Source organism: Botryllus schlosseri, chromosome 5, assembly GCF_051294905.1.
Source record: "Botryllus schlosseri isolate E-star chromosome 5, Bs_hap1, whole genome shotgun sequence".
NCBI classification, from domain to species: domain Eukaryota; kingdom Metazoa; phylum Chordata; class Ascidiacea; order Stolidobranchia; family Styelidae; genus Botryllus; species Botryllus schlosseri.
In genome coordinates, this window is record NC_137240.1 from 15,055,719 (window position 1) to 15,080,928 (window position 25,210).

General features: G+C 41.1%; 1 protein-coding gene across 2 annotated transcripts; it reads left to right on the forward strand.

Annotated features, from left to right (window-relative positions):
• Window positions 1–95: 95 nt before the first annotated feature.
• Window positions 96–25,194, forward strand: LOC145439782 (uncharacterized). 2 transcript variants are annotated; one of them, XM_080317402.1, is made up of 9 exons: window positions 96–799; window positions 3,571–3,623; window positions 14,294–14,600; window positions 16,717–16,825; window positions 18,813–19,314; window positions 19,375–19,460; window positions 20,156–20,353; window positions 23,460–23,606; window positions 24,998–25,194. In XM_080317402.1, the coding sequence occupies exons 1-9, from the start codon at window positions 537–539 to the stop codon at window positions 25,178–25,180; spliced, it is 1,848 nt and encodes a 615-aa protein (XP_080173528.1). In that variant the 5' UTR covers window positions 96–536; the 3' UTR covers window positions 25,181–25,194. The 2 variants fall into 2 exon arrangements, with proteins under 2 accessions (XP_080173528.1, XP_080173529.1); XM_080317403.1 differs by lacking the exon at window positions 96–799 and adding an exon at window positions 1,627–1,949.
• Window positions 25,195–25,210: the final 16 nt, after the last annotated feature.

The following is a 25,210-nucleotide window of genomic DNA, read 5'->3' on the forward strand; positions in this document are numbered from 1 at the left end:
ATGCGCTTTCGCTTCCCTGCCGCCAAGCCCGAGAATTCAATCGAGCAGTGCACAATATGCATCAGACGTCGTGACATGTGAATTTCCGCAATACGGCTAGTAGAAGCGGTAGCAGTAACGGGATCGGAAAGGTCGTTCATACCACGGTTTGGAAACAACAAACGAATATTCTTGTTGCTTGGTGTTATGCTTAATATTGGTATCAGCTGATCGGCAATTCGCACCGCGGAAAGCAGGTTTTATTCGTTTCCAGTCGGTTACATGACTTTAGATAAGCTGACATAAGTGACATTTTGGTGTCGATTGCTCTCGAAAATGACTCGGTAGTTGAATTTGTGGTAGGCGAGGCCACTGGCAATTGTTTTGTTTTTATGTGTGTGTCTGGAGTTTTCGTCACAAACATGGTTAATTGGTTATTGTTAACGGTTATACAAATTTCCTTCCTGACCTCTCTATCTGCAGTGAGTGGGCCAGTCATCGGGTTATATAGTGTCACACACCTTTTTCAACAGTGTAACAATATCAAAACTTGAAGAATGTATAATAACAGCTCCTTCGCCAGAAGAAAGGCAATGTTGTCGTCCAATACGGGATACTACATGCGCGGAAGTATCAGCTCCTGTGGTGCGAGTGTGGACGGGTCAGAAGATGGAGACGCCTCGTCGATTTCCACAAAAAGCACGAGGAGCACGAAAAGTTTCCGTAGTTGGAAAAAAGCGCAAATACAAAGACGGAAATTACAGAAGGCTGAGAGTCTTTGTGAATTCTCAAGCACAGCCGTCGGAGTAAATCGATCAAAGTAGGATATAGTTATTGAAGTTGTCAATTTTTAACCTATTACCCACATCATCCACATAACGCTGGACAGGGTCAAAACTCTGTGAAAATATCTGGTGTTAATTCCATACAGGTCTGTAATTTTCCCAATACTATGTAAATATCATAGGCATGATCGCATTAAGCGCATTTTAGCTATTCGTTAAAGAACTTTCTTCCCGTCACGTTTCGACAACTAATTGCGTCGATCGACTAAATTTCTGGGAATGTTTTTAATTGCTGTAGTCTCCCGTTTGCTATATCCATACGATATTCTGTGCATCCTTACTTGCCAAGGAAGCCGCACTATGCTCTACTGTGGCATTTATGTAGTGTAGCTCAACAATCTTCAGTAACAAAACGAATCACCGTAATTCATGTTTGTAACAGAAGCATCGGTTAGTATGCTAATCGTTTAATGTACAATAGACGCGTCTATTGTTGGCGAAAATCGGAGTATTTGACAACATTTCATTGGAACTAAACTGAATATCAAGCTTATCCATACAGTTGATATAACGACAGAGTGCAAGCTCATGACAATGGTTCCGATACAAAATCTGGTTTCGTGACATCCCGCACATCGCCAGCGTTGATTTCCAAATCCATGGTTATCTTGGTTCATAGGTTTGTGTCATTGAAAGTCTGCTTCGGCAGGCACATTCAAGGATGATAGGAACAGAGGCACACGACGCTTTTCAATCGTCAACGTTCGCGACTTCGTGATAAATTTGTAATAGATATATATATCGTGTTCGGTTTAAATTCCTTTGGAATGATCATGATCATGATAGAAAAAAGCAGACTTGCGGTGATAATTAATCAAAAGATTTCTCGATTCACAATCACGATGACACTGAATGTCGTAACATTGAAAGAGTCTATGCATGAAGTCGTGTGTTCACTTCGCGGCCGTCCAGAATCCAGATTGCAGCAATAGCATGCGCTGCTTCGTCTTGTACTCATTCAGTTTGGCGTTGAACTGCCCGCATCGTGCATATGATTTAATCACCTTCGCTTTTAGATAGTTAACCTAGTATCGTAAACAGATCCTGATAAAGTTGAAGTTGAACCACAGGTCAAGGACTCGCGAGCTAATTTCAAATCGGAAATCAACTTTCCATCACAGTACGGTACGGTTCCGTTGCGTGGTTTAATGCAACTTCGAGGTATCGTAGAATTGCCATTATTATCGATAATCTGCTAAGCAGTGCAGAAAGACGTTACGATTACATTCCTCTGGCCGTTAGAAGTTCCGATGCTGCTAATTAGTAGAGATACAGTGGAATTGTTGATGAATTAATTAGTCCTGAGGAGCGTTGCTGTCTAGCCCAGAGGTTCTCAAACTCCGTTACGTGTCAACTTTCTTGTCTGTCCGCCAGATCGATTACAAGTTTATGTATCAATTGCAAAATACAAGAAGTTTGGCGCTTGTCCATTAATTAGAGAAATGAAATGTTTAATTGATTTAGAAATGTGATGCGTACTTTTCTGCATGGTGTCGTCACAGTGCTGTAAGTGTTGCAGTACTGCAACTCATTTAACTAGGGTTACCATACGTCCTCCTTTTTCAGGTTTTTGAAAATGTCCTCCTTTTTGAGATTTTGTCCTCTTTTTGAGAATTTTGGTCAAATGTACCGTCAGATTGGAGCTACCGTAAATCAGCACCTAAGTAAAGCTCCGGCGGGTATTTCGGGAGCTGAGCCGGAAAAATGACCTTTTTTTAGTCAACCACCCAGGTGAAGGAAAAAACTGTATTTTGAGGGCTGAGTGAGAAAGTTGACATTTTATTTAGTCAACCGACCACAAAGTGAAAAAAATTTGCCATTTTCTCGAGATTTTTCTCCGGAATTCTGGGTTTGAAGATTTTGAAAAATGCCGATTCCAAAATATGGTAACCATATTTCAAGACCACTTGTATGTGAAAGATAAGAAGACTTCGTAAGCAAAATTCGTTAAATGCGGACAGTACAATTTAGCTACATTTATCAGTACAATAGAGGCTAATAAACAACAAAGTCGCAGTTCTTTCATAAGAAACTGAACAATCGAAATGAAGCTATAGAGAAGCTATATTTCTATAGAACACAATTTCTAGGACACTTGTAATATTGAAAAGACAGCAGATATTTTCTGACTGAATTGTTTCCAATATTTGCATTTAAGTTACGCATATTTGTTGTAATTACATGGACAGTTAATTTTTGTTTTTGAGGGTTCACCGGTCCGAAAAATGTGTATTGGAATTCTACCGGTCCCAAAACTTAACAGGTTGGGAAGCACGGATCTAACCTATATCATGTGTTCACACCCCGTTTCATTCGAACTTACAGAAAAATAAGAGGAGTAATTACATGATAGTTTGTACTTTTAGTCTAAAATTGTAACTACCACGGTAATGACTTTATTCCACGACTTATATTAATGATCAAATTTTAATAACATTCATAAAGCGAACGCGATAGGGAAGATGCTCTTATTTCGTGCCCGCGCAAATTCAGGATGCAATGCTGAGGTGGCGTTCTTGTAGCCGTGTTTTGAAGTACAATCCCATTGAGGCGATATCTGATTCGAGTAGATATTGAACACCACACGAACTGCTGGTTCCGCATACATGACCTGTGGTGAATTGGATTTTATGCGCTAGGCCAAACCCGATTTGAATGGAAACCATTTGATTAATACTGCTCCTCGTAACCATAGCCCCGTGAAACACTTCTGGTTGATCATTCTCAACGCTGATTTAATTTGTAGGAGTCACAAGAAGGTCTCCGGGTACGAGTTGAAGAGCCGCATGACAGAACAAGGTTTGATGTTATTTTTATCAGTTGAACGCAGTATTTATGCTCAATGCTGATGTTACTCATTCCTCTAAATTGCGTTTAAAATGATGTCTTACTTTCAACATACAAATGTTTGCCGATATCGAGAACAGCATTTGGTATATCAATACGAGATAAGCCATATTTTTCACGGGTTATGTAGTGAAATTGCATGAATAGCGTGACCCACTCACTAGCATGTCTGTGTTTCGTGAAATTTTCCGAAGACTCGTGAGTGAGAACGATATAATTTTAATAATGCCGCATATAAACATGTCCCGGATATACGCACTAAAATGGGAGGTGCTAAAAATTCTTCTGGCGGGCCAAATACAGATGAATTATGTTAACGCCTTGGCCTCAAACTATATAGGTGAATATTTGTATGCGATTCTTGTGTGTACCACCGTATCCTAACTTTTTCGAATACCATACCAAATTGTGGGTGTCGGGCGGATAAATTCTACAACACCATGACCAATGCTTGCCATTATCCGTTCATGCTGTTCTTTCATTTCTAGTGACAGCAGGAAATCCAATAGAAATTTAGATTTAGGCAAACTTTTTGGCTCGGGGCCGTACTTTCGTAAATAAAGATTATTAGCCAAAACGCAATATTTTATCTAATTATACATAGTGACCGCGGACATATGGAGATAATATAATTGTGTATTTAAAACGAATTAAATATGCGGGTCAGAAACATTGACAAGATCTTATAAGCTGGTCGTCCACAATAACTAATTTGTCAAAATTAGCGATGAAAATCGCTCGTGTAACAGGATGGAAATTTTAGTCTGTGGACAACAACCTGCTCAGTGCTCAGCTGTACTGATTCTACTGTTGCCTTACCTCCACGACACACAATGCTGACAGCATCATACCATGCTACCTTTAAATACGTTTATATTGATAACACTGTGCTGCGCTGGAAAATTATTGTTCAAAGTTCAAACATGTTTCAACTGGTTTCGTATCCATTTTTTTGCGCTGAAGTCAAAAGTCAAAAATGAAACCAGTATTTTTCAATCAGGTCAAGTTTTTCTTCATCACATATTCAATTATGCTAGCTTTGGTCGTTATTGTACACAAAGAAATTTTAAGTTCTGTGGTAGCTTAAATTGGTCATGGTCATTGGTCATACCTGTATATATCTGCAAGATGGTATTTTTATTTGAATTAAAGGTTTTGCAATGACGGCCGTTTTAAATACTACTAAAATATAATAACACCTGTAGTTGAAATAAAAGCACTTACAACCAACCAAGAAAGCATAATTTTGTTCAATGACGCTCAGCCTAACAGAAGAAGGTAAAACTTAATATGTTACACTATAGACACGTAAACACTTAACACAAATGTGTTTTAAATGCGAAATCCTTGCCTATATCAATGTGTGAAGTGTGAAATGAAAACGAAATAACCGTTGTGCGGAGAAACGAAGAAACCGTTGTGCGGAACATGATGATAAATTATACTGATACTGATATTCCGACGATAAATGCAATAACAATATATGATGTAAATGATTTATGCTGACAATAAATGTTGCTTCAAAGATTTCCTTCCATGTGGAGTTATTGGGATCTCTCTTTAAACACCAACGGTAATCTGCAAACATGTTAAAGTTCCTGTATCCTTGATACCTTTCTTCCATCTGGCGAAAGTCTTGGCGGAATCTCTCTCCTTGTTATTCACTGTAATAATCATCACTGGGGCAAGTTTTTGCAACTTTATTTTACAGCTTCCGGCAGCTTCCTAAATACTCGGAACATATGTAGAATGCTGTTTAAGCTGTTTGGAGGAATCTTATAGTGCAACTTTTTGCAACTTTTGTCCATTTTTTTCATGCAACTTTTTGCAACATTTTGCAACTTTTTCGATATCCCATGAAAATATTTCCTATTTCGGTCAAATACACGGCCACATTCGACTGAAATACCGTAAGTCAGTCGTATTGTCATCAGGTATCCTTCTGTTCGCTTTTCTTTATAGTAACGCAGTGTAGCTCGGATGTTGTTGAGGATGTATTCCAGGCGCATGTTGCTGGGTCGGGTTCGGTTCGTATTCTGCTATGTATCCGGCCTGCTGTTCGGTGTTGTCTATCCGGTGGCGCGTCCAGAGCTCTGAGTAAAAGGATTTGACATGGTTAGCGATCTTGGACTTTGTCTGTTGTTATTGTCCCGTCGTCTATTTGTAGCTCCTTCATGTCGGTTTGTTTCGTTCTTTTTCGGAACTGCGCCCACAGCGATCGATGCGAGTTTCTTTCTCCTTCAAGATTATCAGAGCGGGTTAGCATCGTAAGTTTTCCTCTTACTTTTTGGTATTTTAGGCTCGGGTCGGTCTTTTTTCTCTTATCTATTTCATACCTTTTGCTTAGGTTAGCGATCTTTCTTTTTAGTTCGTCCCACCACTCTTGGAGTGATTCACGCTTGTCTAGATTGGCTTCCTCCGTATTGATAAAATTGGCTATGATTTCTCTGTATATCTTGTCTGATAACAGATCTTTATTACATTTCCATTTTTTCTTGTTCCATTTGGTTGCTGGTTGGAGTCTGAGGGTCATGGAGGGGCTTATGTGATCTGCTACGTTGTTATTTTCGTGACCCGAATGTGTGACGTCATCAGCTATTTCTTCTGTTACATAAATTCTGTCAATTCTTCTGGCGCTTTTGGCAGTCACGTGGGTGAATATTTCGACTTTGGGATATTTTAGTCTAAAGATGTCTACCATATTGGATTGGGATACTATTTCTTGGAGTATTCTTGTGTCATTTCTAATTTCGAAGCTCCTTTTTTCTTTCGTATCTTTTTTGTCTAATATGGTATTAAAGTCACCTCCCATAATTATGGAGTCATCGATTTCATTGATATATTCTTTTAGCGCGGTCAGGAAGTCAGTTCTATTTTTTCGGGTTGGGCCTGATTGTCCGGATGGGACATGAACGTTCAGGACAGCTATTGGACATTGGTCTAGTCTGATTAGGAGGCATTGGGCCCTGTTTTCTATGATAATAGTATGTGAAAGGATTTTACCTTGGCAGTCCTTCCTCATCATTGTGGCTGTGCCGTCGAATTGCCTTCTTTTGCTTTTCGAGTTGAGGTGTATAGTGAATCCCAGTTTTTCAGCCCATTCCATCGCGGCTGTTTTGTCGATTCTGTGGGTTTCTTGTATGAGCAGTACATCCGGACTCGATTTGAGTATGTACTGTTCTAAATCGTTCAGTCTATTTGAAAGTCCGTTTACGTTGATCGAGGCTACTTTGATTTTCATTATTTCTTTGAGTTGTCTGGCGATAGCGATAGGTCGGTATCGTAGCCGTCTGTGCTGTCATGTTTTGTTTTCTTCTCTGATATTGTTTCAGCACTGGTGTTGCCGGACGACCCTCGTGCTCTTTTGTTAGATTCTGATACCAGCGAGTCTTGGTCTATAATCGTTTCGTTATGGTCATCAAAAGGTTCGGTTTCTGAGCTGACTCGTGGATTCGAGTCTCCTTGCCTTTCCTGTATGTGTGACGAGGCAGGGCTATCTTCTATGTCCGTTGGTGCTCTTGTTTGGTCTACCTTCGGTTTTGGTAGTTGGTTCCCGGGTTTCGAAGTTATCTCCGTTTTTTTGCTGTTTTTGAGCGCATGAACACGCTTGTTTTCCTTCGCTCTGGCTTTTCCGACTTGTACGAACCAGTCGCATATCGCCCCGTTGTTTTGGCTATCGTTACTAGGTTGCTCAAGTCTGACGTCATTCGTAGTGCCGAGTCTGATTCTGTTTTCTTCTGGTAATTTTTTGGCTTCTGTGTTTTTGCCTGCATCTGTTTCGATGTTTTCTTCGTTTTTGTTTTCCTCGTTTTTTCTCTGACATTCTCTTGCCACGTGGCCTTCCTCGTTACAGAGGTAGCATCTCTTTTTATAGACGTCTTCAGCGGTTCTGATTTGGCATGGGTAACCGTCGATTTAGATAATCGATGGCATTTTATCCTTATCGAAGGATTCGACCCATATGTTGGTTCGCCCATTGTAGATTCGAGTGTTTTTTCTGTATACTCTGGTTAGAGCGACTACTGTGCCGAAGCCTTGGCTGTTTATATCTCGTCTTACGGATGGTGGTTCCGTTTCTGTCGGTTTTCCGCTTGCTATGAGATGGGTGGCTGGTGGTCTTGGAAGTTCCATCCGTATATATCTGAAGCTATGGCCTTCTAGCCCTTGTTTCTCTATTTGTGCGTATAGAGCGTCTCTGGTTTTTGAGCCGTTTTTGTCTTTGAAGAAGGACATGATGTACATTCCCCTTCTCATTTCCCAGAGGGATTCGATTTTGTCGATGTAGCGTTTGGCTATCTCGTTTTCGCAGAGATCGTCCCATATTTCTTCATATTTTGCATCCTCAGGCACTCTAAGAAATAGTGATCTCGGCCTGTGGTGATGTACTGCTGGTCTAGGAGTGTTTCTCCTAGTGATATTACGAAATATTAAAGAGAGAGAGAGAAATCAGATTGCTAGCAATCCCAACGGATAATTTGATGGCATTGAAGGTTATGGCTATTTATAAGAGAATTCCAAAATATTAAATTCGGACAAGAGACAATAGATATACCATGAGCCAGTGTTGGGATGACTCGAGTCACCTTTTTTGTATGACTTGACTTGACTCGACGTTTCAAAAATGCAGATTGACTCGTGACTCGAAAAATAATTTATGAGTCAATTTCAAGTCATCAAGTAATCGATGTCGACTAAATCGCTGTATTTTGTATAAGTTCGGATTGTTAACGATACGCCGGTGTGACCTGTGAGAGCAATCAATTATTTGATGATTGTGCGTTTTACACAATTAAATCACAAATAAATTGATCTCAAGCGCAGTGATCGGAGCTTACTTTCTCGTAAGCTAGTATGATAAAGTAATATACTAGCAATACATCTGTGCTCTATAGACTGCTCACGGTGCCCAGTGCTCACCTCAACCAACCCTCTTGTATGATTTAAATCGAACGAATATCGTCCATACGTATATAATTGCATATCATGGATATGTAGCTGGGTAGGGTATTGCACCATATCATTTTCAACTTCCTGAGGTTTCGTATTGCATCCTATATTTTGGATGATAATTGTAGACGCAATGTCGTTATACTTGCGTAGTTCGGATGTTTTGCTTATTCGTGAGCTATACAGTGTCTTTTTTAAACTATCTTTTCATTCCTCGATTCAGAATATATAGGGACTCCATCTGTATGCAAAACAGCTGGCAAAAGCAATCACTTTGAATAATATCTCGTACTTTCAAAATTCAACTTGACTCGACTAGTGACTTGACTCGTGACTTGACTTGACTTGACTCGACTTGACTCGAGTCACCTCCAAAAATTGGGTGATTGACTTGACTCGAGTCAAAATGTGCAATGACTTGAGATGACTCGTGACTCGAAGGTAATGACTTGATCCCAACACTGCCATGAGCTTGAGGTAAATGGCGCCAAGTGCGAAAATTTTTTCAGGTAACAGCGGCTTCTCGTCCCCCTCAGATGCTTTCGCGCCCCCACTTTGAGAAACACTGCTATAGGGAATGGTCTTCGTCATAATGGAAATATTTTCTAAACTTTTCATCAAAACGTCATTGCTAAATTCTTTTTATGACGTCACAAATCTTGATCGCATAACGCTGAAAGCTGCAGTTTTCGAAAATTCATATGCAATTTCAAAAATCTAGACCTGATTGAAGAAAACGGTTTTGGATTCAGCATCAAAGGGTACACTTAGAACCGCCTATACTTCAGTAACGTCAAAATTAAGGCAGCACAGTGTAATATACTTCTACACATTTCGAGGACGAATCTACCTAACACGCGCGCGAATCGGGTTTTCCAAGCTTAGTACTAAAAGTAATAAACTAGCTGAAGTTTCTAATTCAAAATCGCTCTCTTGAACAGAATGCCATTTCTGTTTTGACTTTCTGTGATGCTTAGCAAGTCAGTCATTTAAAAATACGTGGACCTTGAGGTCAGACTATTGCGGCAGCAACAAAAATAAGAAGTGAGTATCATAGCAATAGTATAACTTATCATTGTCATGGTGAAATAGATTAAGAAAAAGTTTAATCAAGTCGCCGCAACAAATCGGTTTTTAGTACGCATTTTTCTTGAGGGTTTCGGGGGCCGTACAAAACGGTGTTGCGGCCCACGGGCCGTAGTTTGCCCACCCCTGCCATACACTATGATAAACGCCACAAGTATTTTATCGACGAATCTTATATTATTAATTGCCCGATAACGAAGTGACTGATTGATATCAAATTCGTGCGTGTTGACTGCTGATATGTCCCGTCTGTTGACTGCTTTCATTATTGTTATGTAAGACTGCGTGAGAGTGTGTGTCACCTTCGGGCTGGTCGCCATACGAGTTCTAATGCAGTTACCAGCGATCGATAAGTTATTCGTGTCCCGTGAACTAATGACCCGTCTCTTTAATTAAATCATCGTGACAACGCGACAACAGTTAGCGGTTAAGACATCTGACCCGTTCATGTCAATTAACTAGGACCAGGAAAATTCGATTCTGAAGAGTATCAAGTCTCGAGTCGAGCACCTTTCATAATGAAGCCAGAAAAGAACATTCATTCGACCTAAATATAAGTCCACTTACACTATATTCATTCAGATAATCAGACCACGTCTTGCCATATTTCATATCGCATTTATGATAGGGTTACCATCCTATAGCCAAAACGGACGTTCGAGCGGGTCATTCGGGAGTCGAATGAAAGTGATGACCTTTTTTTTAGTCAACTCAACAAAATTTCCAGTAAATATTGCAAAATCGGCTGTTTTCATTTTCGATCAACTAACTTTTATGATTTGGTGAAAGTGCCCTCCTTCCCGATTCTAAAATATGGTGGCCCTAGTTTACGACAATGCTTCGGGTCGAAGCACTTCGTTACTGACTACTTCTGTACGAAAGCGTGCCGGTTCTCAAACTGCACTGTGTACCAACAACAATGTTGAAATACCAAAACCATTTAAATAGTATTTTCACGCAAAACAGAAAGATTGTAATGAATATTCACCGCAAATCAGCGTGAACTCTATGAGTCGGGTGTGTGTCTTGGACTCCGCCGAACCAATTTTTGGTGGCTCGATTTGAATCGATTTCACTCGAGGCAATTTGTGTATTGCCTCGACTTTAGGGTTATCATATGTCTTCTTTTAGGAGGAATTGTTTCCAGAATTTCTTCCCAAGTGTTGGAGGTTTATCTAGGCTCCCCTTCGCCATCCAATCCGCGTAAGCGGTGTCTCGAAAAAGCCTAGAAGTGGGCTGTGCCACAAGTCGGCAGATCAGGAATCAATATAAAGAATATCGGCCTGGTGTAAATGACCATAGTAGTGGAAAAACACCATGAAAACCACAAATTTTGGTTAAATGTATCTGAAAATTAGACTGAGATATAGGAAATCAGCACTCAAGTAACGGTCCGGCGGTCTTTCGGAAGTTAGCCAGAAAGATGACCTTTTTTTAGTCAACCAACGATAAACTAGGAGTAAATCTACCAATTTTCCCGAATTTTTTTCCGATATTGTAAGTCTGAAAATTTTGAAATAGTGTCCTCTTTTCAGACTCCCAAATTATGGTAAAACGACTTGTACTCTAGTCGTTGACTCAACCACGTCATAGAACACGACGCAGGCATTTAATTGTAACTGCGAATAATAGTAAGCTATACTTCATCATAGGTGTTTCGACTATTAGTACTGGTGTTTGGAAAATAGGGTCAAAAACTGTAAACTCAGGAAAATTATTACATGATATATGCGAGGCATTCAACATCACCCAAACAGAGTCGTATAAAAGTGAGTTGAATAGGATTGAACTTGAAAATGAACAGTGGACACAATGACTTGGACTCGGACTCGAACCTTTGAATCCTGGCTTGACTCGGTGGTGAATTGAAATTGACCCGACTATAGACTCGAGTCAAAACTATAAAAGTATGATTGACTTGTGACTCGAGACCATGTGACTTGGTTATAGAACCCTGCTCGTCGCGCTCCTGGGGTTAGCATGAACCAGATTAAGAACCACCGTGTAACATGTTTCTGATGCGGAGATGTTTTTTTATGCTTCCGGTGCTAGAAGCAGGTATGGAAACTATAATTCTCGGTGATGAAATAATTTGGCCTAAAAAGCTAAGTGTAGTCGCACTGTCTGTCACGCATGCAATAAATATCTTGTGATCGCAAATGCATCATACAGCTCGAACATACAAATATCCGTATCATATCCACAAGAAGGCTACCGGTAGAACTGCAGTTAATGAATCCGTAAACGACAAGGAACAATCGTTCGAACTTTTGCATCTGGGCTTTTGGATAGGGTTATAGCATGAGCGCTGAGTAAGCAAACATTGCTTAAGAGCCATGTTAGCTTCGTAACTATAGGAGTGTTCTTGAAAATAAAAACATAAGTATGCAAATATGTTGGATTTCGATAACTCGTCTCACGCCAAAAGGAATCCTAACATGCCTAGTTGCCCGTCATCACTCGAGAATGAAAAAAAATTTGAAAAAATTCGTTGCTCGTAGGTTTTCTGCTCGTAAATATATGACAAGCCGCCGCACAAACCCAAGTCGACAACTTGCAATCCTGCATAGATCGTAAAATCATGTGGATTCCCTATTCTGGAACAAAACCACAAACATTTAGGAATGAGCGATATGATTCGGATCTTAATCGAGTATTAATTCTTATGAGTTAAGTCAAGTAGAGAGAGATGGTTTTATTCAGTGCGGAAATTATACGCTCCATGCAGCTAAGAGTTAAGTTATCAACAAAAATTATATTTATTTTTCACTGTGGAAGTTTCGAAGCCTCGATGGGTCGTAACGCAGCATACGGAAAAATTAGTACAAAGCTAAGCACGTTAGGGAAATACGTGATCAACCCGCAGCATTGTCACAATGTGCAATGAAAATGAAATAGGCCTATAGTCCTATACGGATGGTCGGAAAATACCACATTATTCTTACTGTGACGTGATAGCCAGCCCTGTACAAACAACAATTATGCAATGATGAATATGTGCCGCAGAGAAGGGTTGAAGTGATAATGAACAGCACTTTCTGCATTGACCAACTTTTAATCAATGAGGCAATGAATCAAAACGAATGCTCAAACTCGGTGTGGTTCGGACAGTCATCATACGACGGCCAGTAAATCCGTGACCAGACAAACATGGGCGATAAACGTTCAATCCGAAAGCGTTTTGACAATCAATATTCAACATTACCTCTTTCAGCAACGACACCATTATTCATAATTGGCATCTCGTTCATTGTCAAATGCAACACACGGGAATCATCGATCAACAGTTGATTTAATCACGAACCGTACTGGCGATCGTCAACCGTACCAATGCAATAACAACTGAACCACAGCGCATCTCCAAGTCATAGCCTTCTCTCGGCTCTAATTGACTTCAATATCTCACGAAAATATAATGGACAGTCGACAGTCATAGCCATTTGTTGTTTGTTGGTTTGTTGTTAGTTCTCGTCAATTTATGTATACCAATGCTACCGTAACGGATATTAGTTATGTCTAAGCCTTACAAATGGCCGCAATCCTGCTGATTAGCGTTAAACGTATGGATGAATAGTGAATACACGTCACATAAAGATATATTGAGTGCTACTCGCGATGGAACTCTGTAGATTGTTTTTGTGAAGAGCACATGCCAAAACAATTTTACTAATAAGCTAATGGTCAAGTATAAATCGCATCAAGTCCAATATTACTCAGCGGATATCCCCCCCCCCTCGCCCCCGCCAACATGTGTAATTGTGCTTATTTATGTATGATGAGCTATCACATAACAGCATATAAATTACGTTGTCGTAATGGTGTGCATTTGCAGTGTGTTTCAACGAATAGCACTCGCCAATCTGCGTCTATCAATGCTAAATTAACCGATATAGAATCTACAACAATCTGTGTACTTGTACATGTACTGTACATTATACGTAGAGGGTTGCATTTTAAATAAAAACCAATTTAAAACAAACATGTTTAAAACAAGGCCCTTTTTTGTGTTTTTCAAAGCCATGACGTCACGAAAAACGAATATTCAATACTGACGTCATAATGGATTGACATTGACAATTGAAAATATAGGGTAAATATAGCTCCTTTAACGAAATATGTACGACTGTACAGTGTACGTACTATAACTGTTGAACCGACTATTTTGAGGGTTCCAACCATCTCATATCGTATACGGCGACTATATCGTGTGGTACTTGTCCGTAGGCTCATACAACGTATTTACACAATTATGGGATGATTTTACACAACTTGAAAAAACACAATTTAAAAAAAAAAGACCTGTGTTTAAAACAGTTATTTGTTTTACATGCAACCTATATCTACATGCTTTTGAATTTGCCGGATGGTGGTATCCTGAGGCAGGTTACATACATTCTTTAAATTTTCGTTATGAGCACTTGAGTATTTTTATACGGCTCCAAACGTACTTTTCAAGTTTGAGATGCGGCCCCGACACCAAAAAAGGTTAGGAACCACTGCTTTATCATAATTTGTTGTTCTACGAGTTATACTACTCCGCGTTTCATTAAACGGGACTTGAAAGTGAGATTATCTCGTCCCATTCCCAGGAGACGAGCACGCGATTGCTGACGGTATCAGCGCAGGAAGTGCCGGTAAAGAGATAGGCTCCGTGCACCGCTCGACAACCGAAGAATGTTTGCTGCAGCCTTACTATTCGTCTTCGCCGTTGACAACTTCGGACAGCGACTCTGACGAGGCGGGTTCGCAGGCTAAATCTTTAGCGCGAGCCACTTCTGCCAGCGCGGATTACGCAGGCCGCGTCTTGCCCAAGAATACCGTAAAGGGCGGTGCGGCTAAAGATCCATTGCAGAGGCGGGCTTACCCGTTCGCGTCGAAGAGTCTCGAAAACGCGAGGTAGGCGATTTTGAATCTTCAAAACGATGTCCATTATCAGGCTATGTCTTAAGATACCGTTTCAGATATATAGATAGAGTTCAAAATCATATCACAACTTCAATTTCACGCTGCTGTATGATGTCTTTAGGTCAGACAGACGAGAGATAACTCTTTATTGGAGTATTTGGTTGTAATAAGTGTACCAGGGACAGGGTTATCTAGAACTCTTCTGCATATCCCTGAAGTAGAGGCCTACTAAGGTACTGATATACGATATACAGATTACACATGGAATGAATACGAATATTTCCGGCTGACACTCGTCAGAGGTAATCGTCAGCAACTAGAGATCCCATTACCAAAATATGAATTTACCGACATGAAAGTTTGAGTGATCGTGAGATTCGTGACGATAACCCCTGTCGAGTGACAGCCGAAAATATAGTCAGGTTTATTTCAATATGAATATATTACTCAATTCTATACTGAAGCTCATTACCTGCAAGCTGCAAAAGTCTCTCCAGATATACACATATTGCAATGACCCTCCATCGCGGAGAGTGGTAGTACCTTGGTATACTTGATGTCGCAAACTAATCCAACAAATGGAAATCATGTAGTATTGCGTGCTGGGATTATTTCATCTTATAGCCCAACTTGACTCCGGCGTCATAAATTAGTGTGCATGTAGTGTATATATGCTTCATTTACTAATGTCTGATAATTTCCCTCGCGAATTACAACTGGAATGTTATAGGAAGGTTTTCGTGATGAGGAGCAAAGTATTCCCTGGTGTAATTTCAGCGATCGCCGTGCGTGTGAACTTGAAAGTTACACCAGACAAAATGATCAGTAGGATCTTAGCACCGATTATTCAAGTGACTTGAACATTATTATTCGATATGAACTGTACGCTGCGTCTTGTCTACTTTGTAAAAATGGCGAACAGGATATGTATTTGTTTGAGCGCTTATGCTTGCTTTGGTTTTTATACGCGCTTGCGTACTGTATAATGTTATCATTAGGGATGGTGCGAACAACTGAAAGGTTCGGGTTCGTTTAAACGCGAACCTTTTTGAAAAGTTCTATGTGAACGCGAACCTATGACATCACGTGAAGTCATATTGCTAATTCTAACTCTACGTTTCCATAAAGTAATATATTAATGTACGTACAGTACACCATATACCTGGCGACGCTCCGCGCGATTTGCCTCCAATTCGTAGTATTGCTCTGTGTCTATTTGCGAATGCTCTCATCAAAAATCTAACATTCTATAATCTATGCCATCAAACTATCCGTTGGGACTACTAGCATTCTGGTTGCATTTTGCGATATGACGATAAGGGACGCGCGAAATTTTTCACTTTCATAAAGGGGGTGTGTCTCAAAAAGTTTGAGAACCACCGTACCAGAGCAATCAAATGCTATTTAGATCAATCTTTTCCGTCGCTTTGTCACCTATTTCGACGATGACTTGCAAGGGAATATAAGCTTACGCCTTTAACGGTCTAGGCTCGACCGGACAATGTGTTCTGCGGCGTCAGACTATTGCTGCATTGATATTGATCAGAGTGAAATACCGGTTCTATACTTTCTACAGATATTAGATCAAAATTAAGTTCTACAGCAGCCAACACCCCAATCGGGCGGATTTGGTTTTTATGATACCATAAACATATCAAATTAAGAAAGATCCCGTTAAACATATCAAATTAAGAAAGATCCCGTAAGCCTGATATAGTACTGTATGCACTTTTCGTTGATATCAATCATTGATAATAATTGTTACTGCGGACCAACCTAACAGCAGAGAGTCACTGAATATTCACAAACGGAAAGCTGGATATTTCGAGCAGGCTTTTTCAAACAAACCAAATAAAATAGCCTCACGTTCACATCATCCCTGGTTATCATACAAGATGCTACCGATCATTTACGCCACCAAAGGCTGTAGCGCAGCTAATGATGCCGTATGGGACTTCTAATGATCAATTCAAAATATATTTTCAATATTATAATATAACAGCGATGACGCTTCACGCCTCTCCTAAATTGTTATCTCGACTATAGTTCCTCGCTCCTAGGGATACAAGTGCTGACGTTCTATACTAGTTCAATCCGTTTTCTCTAGATCGGCATCGAGCGAAGACACGCAAGCGGGTCTGAACGACGGGTCACTCTTGCGGGAGATTTCTGCCCCGAAAAGTCGCCGATCGCTTCTCAAACTAGCGAGCACCAGAGTGAGTCGGCACGTGTAATGGTATTGATCGATTGCATAAAACTTGACGTAAGAAACTGATGTAGAGCTGTTGCTCGCAAGCGCCGGACTGTATATGGTCTTTCCTGCCGGTCGGAGAAATACATTACTATTACAAAGTGTTGTACCAAACTGCTCAGAGGTAGGCTAAAACTCGTTTGGACCAGGTATATGCGGAAACTAAAATACTCTCTGAGCAAAATCCGTTAAATTCGTTAAATTTCGACATCACAGAAAAAATGTTCGTGTCGAGTCCAACTATACGTTCAGAGGCTCCTAATTAATCGCCACGCTAGTTTAATTGCGCAGCATCGATTGTGGGCTGGATACTCGTCAAGTATGTGAACGCCTAACTGGTTAATGATAGACAGTAGCCACAGGTGCGATCGCAAAGATACTGTCGCTGGCTTACCGTTTATCCAACCTACATCGTTTGCATCTTACCATGATTATGAGCACGGAACTATATAGGCAATAGGCATGCTAATCCTTCAATATACAATAGGCCACCTGAAAGTGGCGCCTAGTTTCTATCATGTTGTGTGATGTTCTGCTACTAATAGTAATAGTCTATTCATGGCCGGAACTGCCGCACCCCAAATCCCCAATTTGTGGGGAGGGGCGAGCTCGGAGGGGGCTCAAAATTATTTCACAAATCATCATAAATTATAGAGTACTTTGTGAGGGATTTCGTACAACTTCATCAAATTTATTGGAGTGAGATGTCAACTTTTTAATATGGGTACGCGCAGCGCCCCAAGAACAAAATACGCATCATTTGCAAAAGAAAATTGGCATTTCAGCGCCCACCATTACCTCTCCACGACACACCAAGACTTCCGAAGGTTCGGCCAACATGCGAATTCGCGAAGTGTATTACCAAATAAACCTTGGCCAAAAATGACGTCCGTATGTTAGCCGACACCATCAACATATACAGGAATACAGCGCATTGTCAATTGTCCACTGTCCAGTGTCCATATGCGCGGAATAGTCCTGGCCTTGCTATCTGTGCTATCTGAATTTACCACCTCCCTGAGACCTACTAGTTATATCGGATCAGGTTGGCCGGGAGACGATGAAAAATTATCAGCAATATATGCAATTACCAAAATTACAGAGAAAATTCAATTCTTAGTATGAACTTTTGTCGCGCATGGCGCGACTACACACATCATATATAGACATATATCTTATAATGGGAATATGTGCTTTTCTGTTAGTGGTCAAAAGCCCCGTCGCGAAGTTTGGTTTATGATCACATGGAGGCGCAAGACTAATGTTTGGGGGGCTGACGAAGTACTGGTTCGGCCCTGAGTCCATTGTTCTAGCACACTTTGCGATTTTCTGGAATGGTTTGGCAAATTTTATTGTTCATGTTCATCGCATCACGCAATATATGAAATAGATTTTGGATCATAGCGCTATGTGAAAATAACATTTCCCTGCCAATCACCTGTTGAGCCCTTGGTTCGATTTTACATATAATATCATTTGAGACGTTTTTTGTCGAATATACTCTTTTTTTGAGAAATTCACGTTTAGACCCGTTAGTGGAAACAAGTCCAGTCGTTCGCATACTGGTATTTCATTGAAATTCGGCAGCCTACAACGAAAAACTATACTGCTCTGTTGGTGATGAATTGTTCGCTGGCGTATGCGCCTTGGAGCTGTTTCTTATTTAATTTTAAGTCTGAATCCTGCAATCAGTTGGCGTAATGCCAATCATGTCTGGTATTGGCTCCAATTCATCGAAATATAGGAATAGATTTCAAGATTACGTGAAATATTAATGACGTAACCCAACCCCAAACGCAGTGAGCTGTTCGACTTCACTGTTTCCACGCCGTTGTAGGGCACTATGTTGAATCGAATAGCTTCTCTCGGCAATTGCATTGATAAACCCCGACGCCGATTGAGTAAGACCGAGATTTCAGTCCGCAAACACACACCGCGTCCTCTCTTTCCAGTCAGACACGACGATCAGCGATAACATCGAGTCTGAAGAACCTCCGTCACCGGTGTTCCGTTCCGGGACTCGCAGTTTCACAGTCACGGTTCCGATGAGTTCTCCGACAGTGGCTGCGCACGCGGTCGACCCGATAACTGAAGAGGATGATAATGCACACGGCGCCGAACAACAAGACAAAATATATAAAGCGCTTGATAGCAGTAATAAAAGAAAGAAGGAATGGCGCAGACAATACGGCGTCGATAAGCCAAGCCTTGAATCGCAACCGGGTTTATACAGGCAGGCCGCGTCTCAAATCGAGTCTGGGATTAGCTATCTCCCGCCGTTAACGGTGTCGGCTGCCCGAAACGAACAGTCCGCCGTCGAGGGCGGGTTACAGAAACCGAGTTTGAGAGAACTGTACGAAAACGATCGGGCCCGACGCGAAGACGTTGATAAATTTGTCGAACACTGCCGAGAGGAGAATTGGGTTCCTGCCGAGTTGGCCTTGCCCGAATCTGGTGAGTGGTTTGTGGTTGCCCGGCGCTTTTACGCTTTTAAAGCGAGTTGCGATCGTTCAGATACGGGCAGTGCGGGCAGCGGGGAGGTTGGGGAATTGGATACCTCGGATAATCGACGGCTTTCTACGACTGAGGATGATGTCCAGGTACGGTTTTGCCATTTTTTCGATTGTAATATACGCTCGTTGCACTCTTATACACTGTGGAAAATAGGTGTATTCATCAGATTATCCCGTAGCGTAGGGTGAAATCAGGCCAACGACAGTTTCTGGTACCAAATTTTGCTATCTGGCCCATTCCAATTATTCAGATTCACATTACGCATTATATATATTACCTGGGCATGCGCTCTGAATACATAGGTAGGTGCTAACAGGCGACCGACACTTTCTGGTGCCGAATTTTGCTAAAATCCTAATGAAGATATATTTTTACGGCATCTATATCGAGTCGTGATATACACATACATACACACGATCTGTGTATATGCATACCTTGAGTGGATGATGCGAATATGGGGCTGCGGACAAGGAAGGTACAGAAATAGCGTTGTAACGCATTCTAAGTCTTGCACCACCCCTCCATGCTATCCCGGTAATGATGAGAGCCAAACGGGGAAGCCATGGATATCAGTGTTGCTAAGCAGGTTTTTGGTCTGACCCGGCTGGCGATAGCTGACAGGAGATATAGCATTCGGTGGTAAAATTGAAATCGAATATTTATACCGTGCAGACCATGTTTTGTGCTATCGTTTAAGCTCGTTTTAGTCAAAGGATTTTGGGCCCGCCTTCTAAATGATTTGAATGTAAGGTGTCCATTATATGTACTCCACTGGATTTAGGTCGCTGTTGCGGTACCAGAGGAATCGGCCCCGGACGGTCCGGAAGACATTTTTATTCAAAGTCCCACTCCCGACGCGTCGGAAAGTTGCGAGAAAACAACACTAACGCCGGCCGTCGAAAACCAATCGGACACTACGCGCTCCCATAAAGTTACAGAGCATTGCCCCGAGTGCACCTCGAATGGTCGCAAGAATAAGGTTAGCTTGTACGGATTGCGAACGTCGTGCTGGGGCGACGACGACATTACAAAAATGCGGGATGCTTGATAGTCTACATAACATCTCGATACGGATCGAGCTGTCCCTCGTGAATTGAGTTGTATTGAGATGCATTTAGGATATTGATTGTAATATTACGAAAGCGATTCCGGAAAGACCTATAGAACTGTACCCTGGACTGCAGATTCAAAGTAGTTTACTCTACGATACTACATTAATCTGTTATAGAGACTTATTACATCAATTGAATATGGTCAAAGTAGTTCAGATACTCGGGTGTAAGTAGTCCCGTACATTCCTACTCAACCGCAAGTAGATTTCCAAGACATGTCAAAACTACTTCAAGCAGAAATAAAAATATACGTAAGAAAAGAACTTCAAAAAGTAGATTTGTAGAGGGTTCGCATACTTCCAGCACCTCATTGGGGGTGAGCCCACCAAACCTACTTTGGCCTAAAAATCGGAAGTAGAAGTAGTCTAAAAACATAAGCACTTGAGTAAGTAGTGGACGTAAGAAGAAACATACTTGAGTATAACTCCGAAAAACTAGAAGTACTTCGTTACTGACCACTTCTGATGATGATAGCGGTGAGAAATTTGCGGGATAAGTCATACTGTGGTTATTGTTAAACTTTCAAGTCAAATAAATATACCGCGCAATATTCTACTTCATGGTCATAAACCAGACCTGGCCAAATGCGGCCCGCGAAGCTATTCCGTGCGGCCCGCGAAAGGTTGCTTGGAATTCAAACATAAAAACTGCTTTTTGAATGTTGATGCGTGCACTAAAACCATAGGCTGTATCAACTGGACAGGAAATTCGTTTACTTTGAACCCTGTTCATTAATACGCCACGATTACGCTGCCTACTTACCTCCAGGGTTGTAATGACTCAAGTCATGACTCGACTCGAGTCAGACTCGAGCCACGATTTCCTGATGACTCGACTCGACTCGAGTCAATCTGTGTATTGACTCGAATTGGACTCGAGTCATTGCGCATGACTCGAACCAAGTCATATGACTCGCGACTCAGACGGCCAAGACCGACATTTCATTGTAATTTCGAGGAATAGTAAAGTAACCACACTATTGGGATTTCATCTATTGGTACTGGTACTTGAAGATGCGACCAGAAACTGCTAAAAGTGATGGAAATTAGTATATTATAAATGCGAACCATTCGATATCGCCAAACAGAGTTATAAAAATTGGGTATTAAAGACTTTAACTGGAAACTGAGCAGTCGGCACAATGACTTGGACTCGGAGTTGAGACATAATACCATGACTCGGACTCGACCCTCTGCTTACTGACTTGGACTCAAACTTGACTTGGTGGTGAGTTGAAAATGACTCGACTTGACTCAAGTCAAAACGATAAAAGTGAGATTGACTTGTGACTCGGAGCCTTGTGACTGGGTTACAACACTGCGTACTTCGTACGCGTAATCTGAATTCAAAATAAAGTCAATGTAGCAAAGTATGAGTAGCAATTAAAGTCATATGAAATCACTCTTTCCATATAATGTAGTTCAAACCTTCTTTGTGGCCATTGTCACATTATGCATTACGCGGCCTGTGTTTCAATTGTTACGTGACACAGGCATGTCAAAAAAGGAAGCGGTAAACTGAAATTCAAAGAAGGTTTAGAGCACTAAATATTTGTCTACTAGGGTCAAAGGTAAACCTTTTAGTTTGAGCCGAGCACGCTGCCGAGCTTAAGGATTTCAATTAAAGCCGGTCTTATGACAAAAACACGAAGACAGACATGACTATTCAAGCTTCACACTGCTCGGATAGCAGCGACCAAGACAATAAGCTTTTTACTCTTCCAAATACATTTCAGTGTAGTGGTTCTCGAACCGGGGGGGGGGGCGTATAAGCATCTGAAGTGGCGCGAAACCGAGGTCAAATAAAAAAAATTTCGCGCCCGGCGCGATTTACCCCAGCTCATTGTTATTGCTCAGTATTGTCCGACTTTCATATGTCAGAATTCCCTCATCAACAGCCATCACCTTCCACGCCATCAAAAGATCCGTTGGGCTTGCTTGCATTTTGGTTGCTCTTTTTAATATTTTTTGATATCATGATAAGGGGGCGCGAAAATTTTCACTATCATAAATGAACGGGGCGTGCCTAAAAAAGTTTGTGAACCATTTTTTAGTGTCTTAATAGTAGAAAGTGGATACGGGTTTAAAGAGAGTTGAAAATGTATCATGTTTAACATTGTTTCGAATCATAACAGCAAATATATAGCTTTTTGATTAATCGTCACTTTCTCATTACCTAACATCTACACATTCACCGAGCAGCAGATAAAATTAAAATACGCTGCAGAATTTAGCTAAAATAAATTCACTCGGCCCGCCAACGTATTTCCCACTTCTCATTTGGCCCGCGGAGAAAAATAATTGCCCACCCCTGTCATAAACGAAGATCTACGTAAATGTGGCTGGCCCCTGGCTACGCTAATGTGTCGAAACTGATATTTTAGCCATCAACCTTCCAAATTGCACTGTTTGGCTAATCAAATTTTTGGTTGGCCTTGTAAGTTCACAATAATTACATGGGTATAATTATTTCTTTGATAATATAACTAGTTTTGAAAATTACCTCAGCGGCCACTCAAAACCTTCTCGCGGGACACGGGTTGGCCGCCCCTGGTCTATTCATACAATCCGATGCAACTCATATATTTGACATAATCATAATCATCATAATATCTTCCCACATCATCCAAGATGCATCGTACAGTATCCGTTTTGATATTCATGGATGTTTCGACTAAATTGGTCATTTTACACCAGGCTGATATTCCTTGTTTTTGATTCCGTATTTACCGACTTGTAGCACGGCCCACTTCTGGACTTTTTATAAGACAACGATTATGCGGATCATGTATCTATGAGAAGCCCAGCTAAACTACAGCGCTTTGGTAGGAAGTCTGGAGCTCCTTCCTAATAGTTAGAGGTTTATCTAGGCTCCTCCTCGATTACTCAGTGAACATCAATTCAAATCTCTTCGTAGTAAGAGCATGTTCTTGACGGCAATGAAACATAAACGTCTGAGTTTATTGGTTTTCAGCCTACGTCCAAGACGGACGGGCCAAGTGCTGAACAATGGAATGAAGAAACGAAAAATAACGAATGGCTCGCAAACGGGATATACTCGCATAAAGTAACCAAGGATCGAAAATGTCCTGTTTGTAACGAGAATGACGATTCTGAGAAGGTAAGATCATTCCGTGGTATACTGAGCGGGCTATGTTATGGGCAATCGTTAAGGTGTTTGTGTTTTGACCCATTACTGAGTTGTTTGTTGGTGTTAAAATCTGTTCAACGTTTTAACGATGCGTCTGTCAACATGTGTGCTAATTTGGCCTTGAAAGCAGTGAACAGCTCACCAATTGCCGTATGTTTCAGCGTCTATTAATTGTAGGCCCGCGATTGCGGGTTATCCGTGTAGAGCAGGGGCGGGCAACTTCTCCAGTCGGCGGGCCGGATATGGGAAAATGAAGTACTTGGCGGGCCGGAATCCTGAATCGATACATTAAACGTGTATCTATCCACCTATACATGGATTGTTCGTGTTTAGTGTCAACTTTAAGTTTGAAATATAGAGACCAAAACAGTATCCAATGAATTTATTTACGTTATGTACTTCAATAACGGTTGAAGTCAATGAGACATGTGTGGTCGATCACAGTTGTGAACAGGTTCTTTGAAGTCTGGCTGCATACCGGACACGAAGAAAACAAATAACTTAAGAATAACTAACAATCCCTACAGTTGACGTTTAATCGAGTAGTGGAGAATTGCGGCAGACTGTGACAGCTGGCTAGTGGCCATATTATCACGTAAGACTGAAAACTGTCTGCGGGCCACTCAAAATCCCTTGCGCGCCCCTGGTATAATGTATTATATACGAACGAGGGGTTTGGATTTTTTTCAAATTTACCAAGATATCAGTTCATTAGGGTTGAGTACATGCGTAAATGCCAGTAAGGCAAGCCTTCTTGTGCTTTAGTAAGCAAGGGTAGCGAGCCACATTATCATTTACGACCAGAAACTGTCTGCAGTCCGCTCAAAATCACGTCGCGGGTCGGATCCGGCCCGTCCTTGCTGTAGAGAATGTACTTCCCGAGATTGCTTAAGTGTTGGATTATTTACTACTGCTTCCTCTTCAACAGTTTTTGACACCAAATCACCATGTTCAATACTTTTCAAGGTGAACTGTTTAGATACATCTTAATCTTCCGGTGAGTCCAGATCCTTTACCTGTACTTTACCGAGAGGTTGTCTGTCGTAATTATTAACCCGATCGTCACCGGGGATAACAGACAGACGCCCTAGTATTACACCTAACGATGGGTACATGCTTTTTCCCAGAATTTGCATGCCATTTTAAGGGTGCGTATTATACATGGGGGCGTACTATACTTGGAAAATTACGGTACTACTTCTAGCTGTATCAGGTGAAAATTTACAGCTTTACGTCTATTTCTACTTTAGCAGTAATGCTGACTAGTATGACCATTGCTTATGAGCATCATAGTAGGCTACTAATTTACCATTTCATTACAATTTATTCTCGTTTGACATTCCCCGTTTATTCCATCACAGGCGACCAACCCCAACTCGGAAGTTGAAACCGAAACAAAACTCCACGAAGAGACGTCCTCCTTCCTTAGCAACGGGGCGCACTCTCACAGAGTCGGAGACTACAAAGGATGTCCCGAGTGTGCCTCTAAATATGCGAAACAAACCAATGCCGCGTTTTCAGATTTGTGTTGCATCATATTATAAAGCTGATATCTATATACTGTTTATACAGTT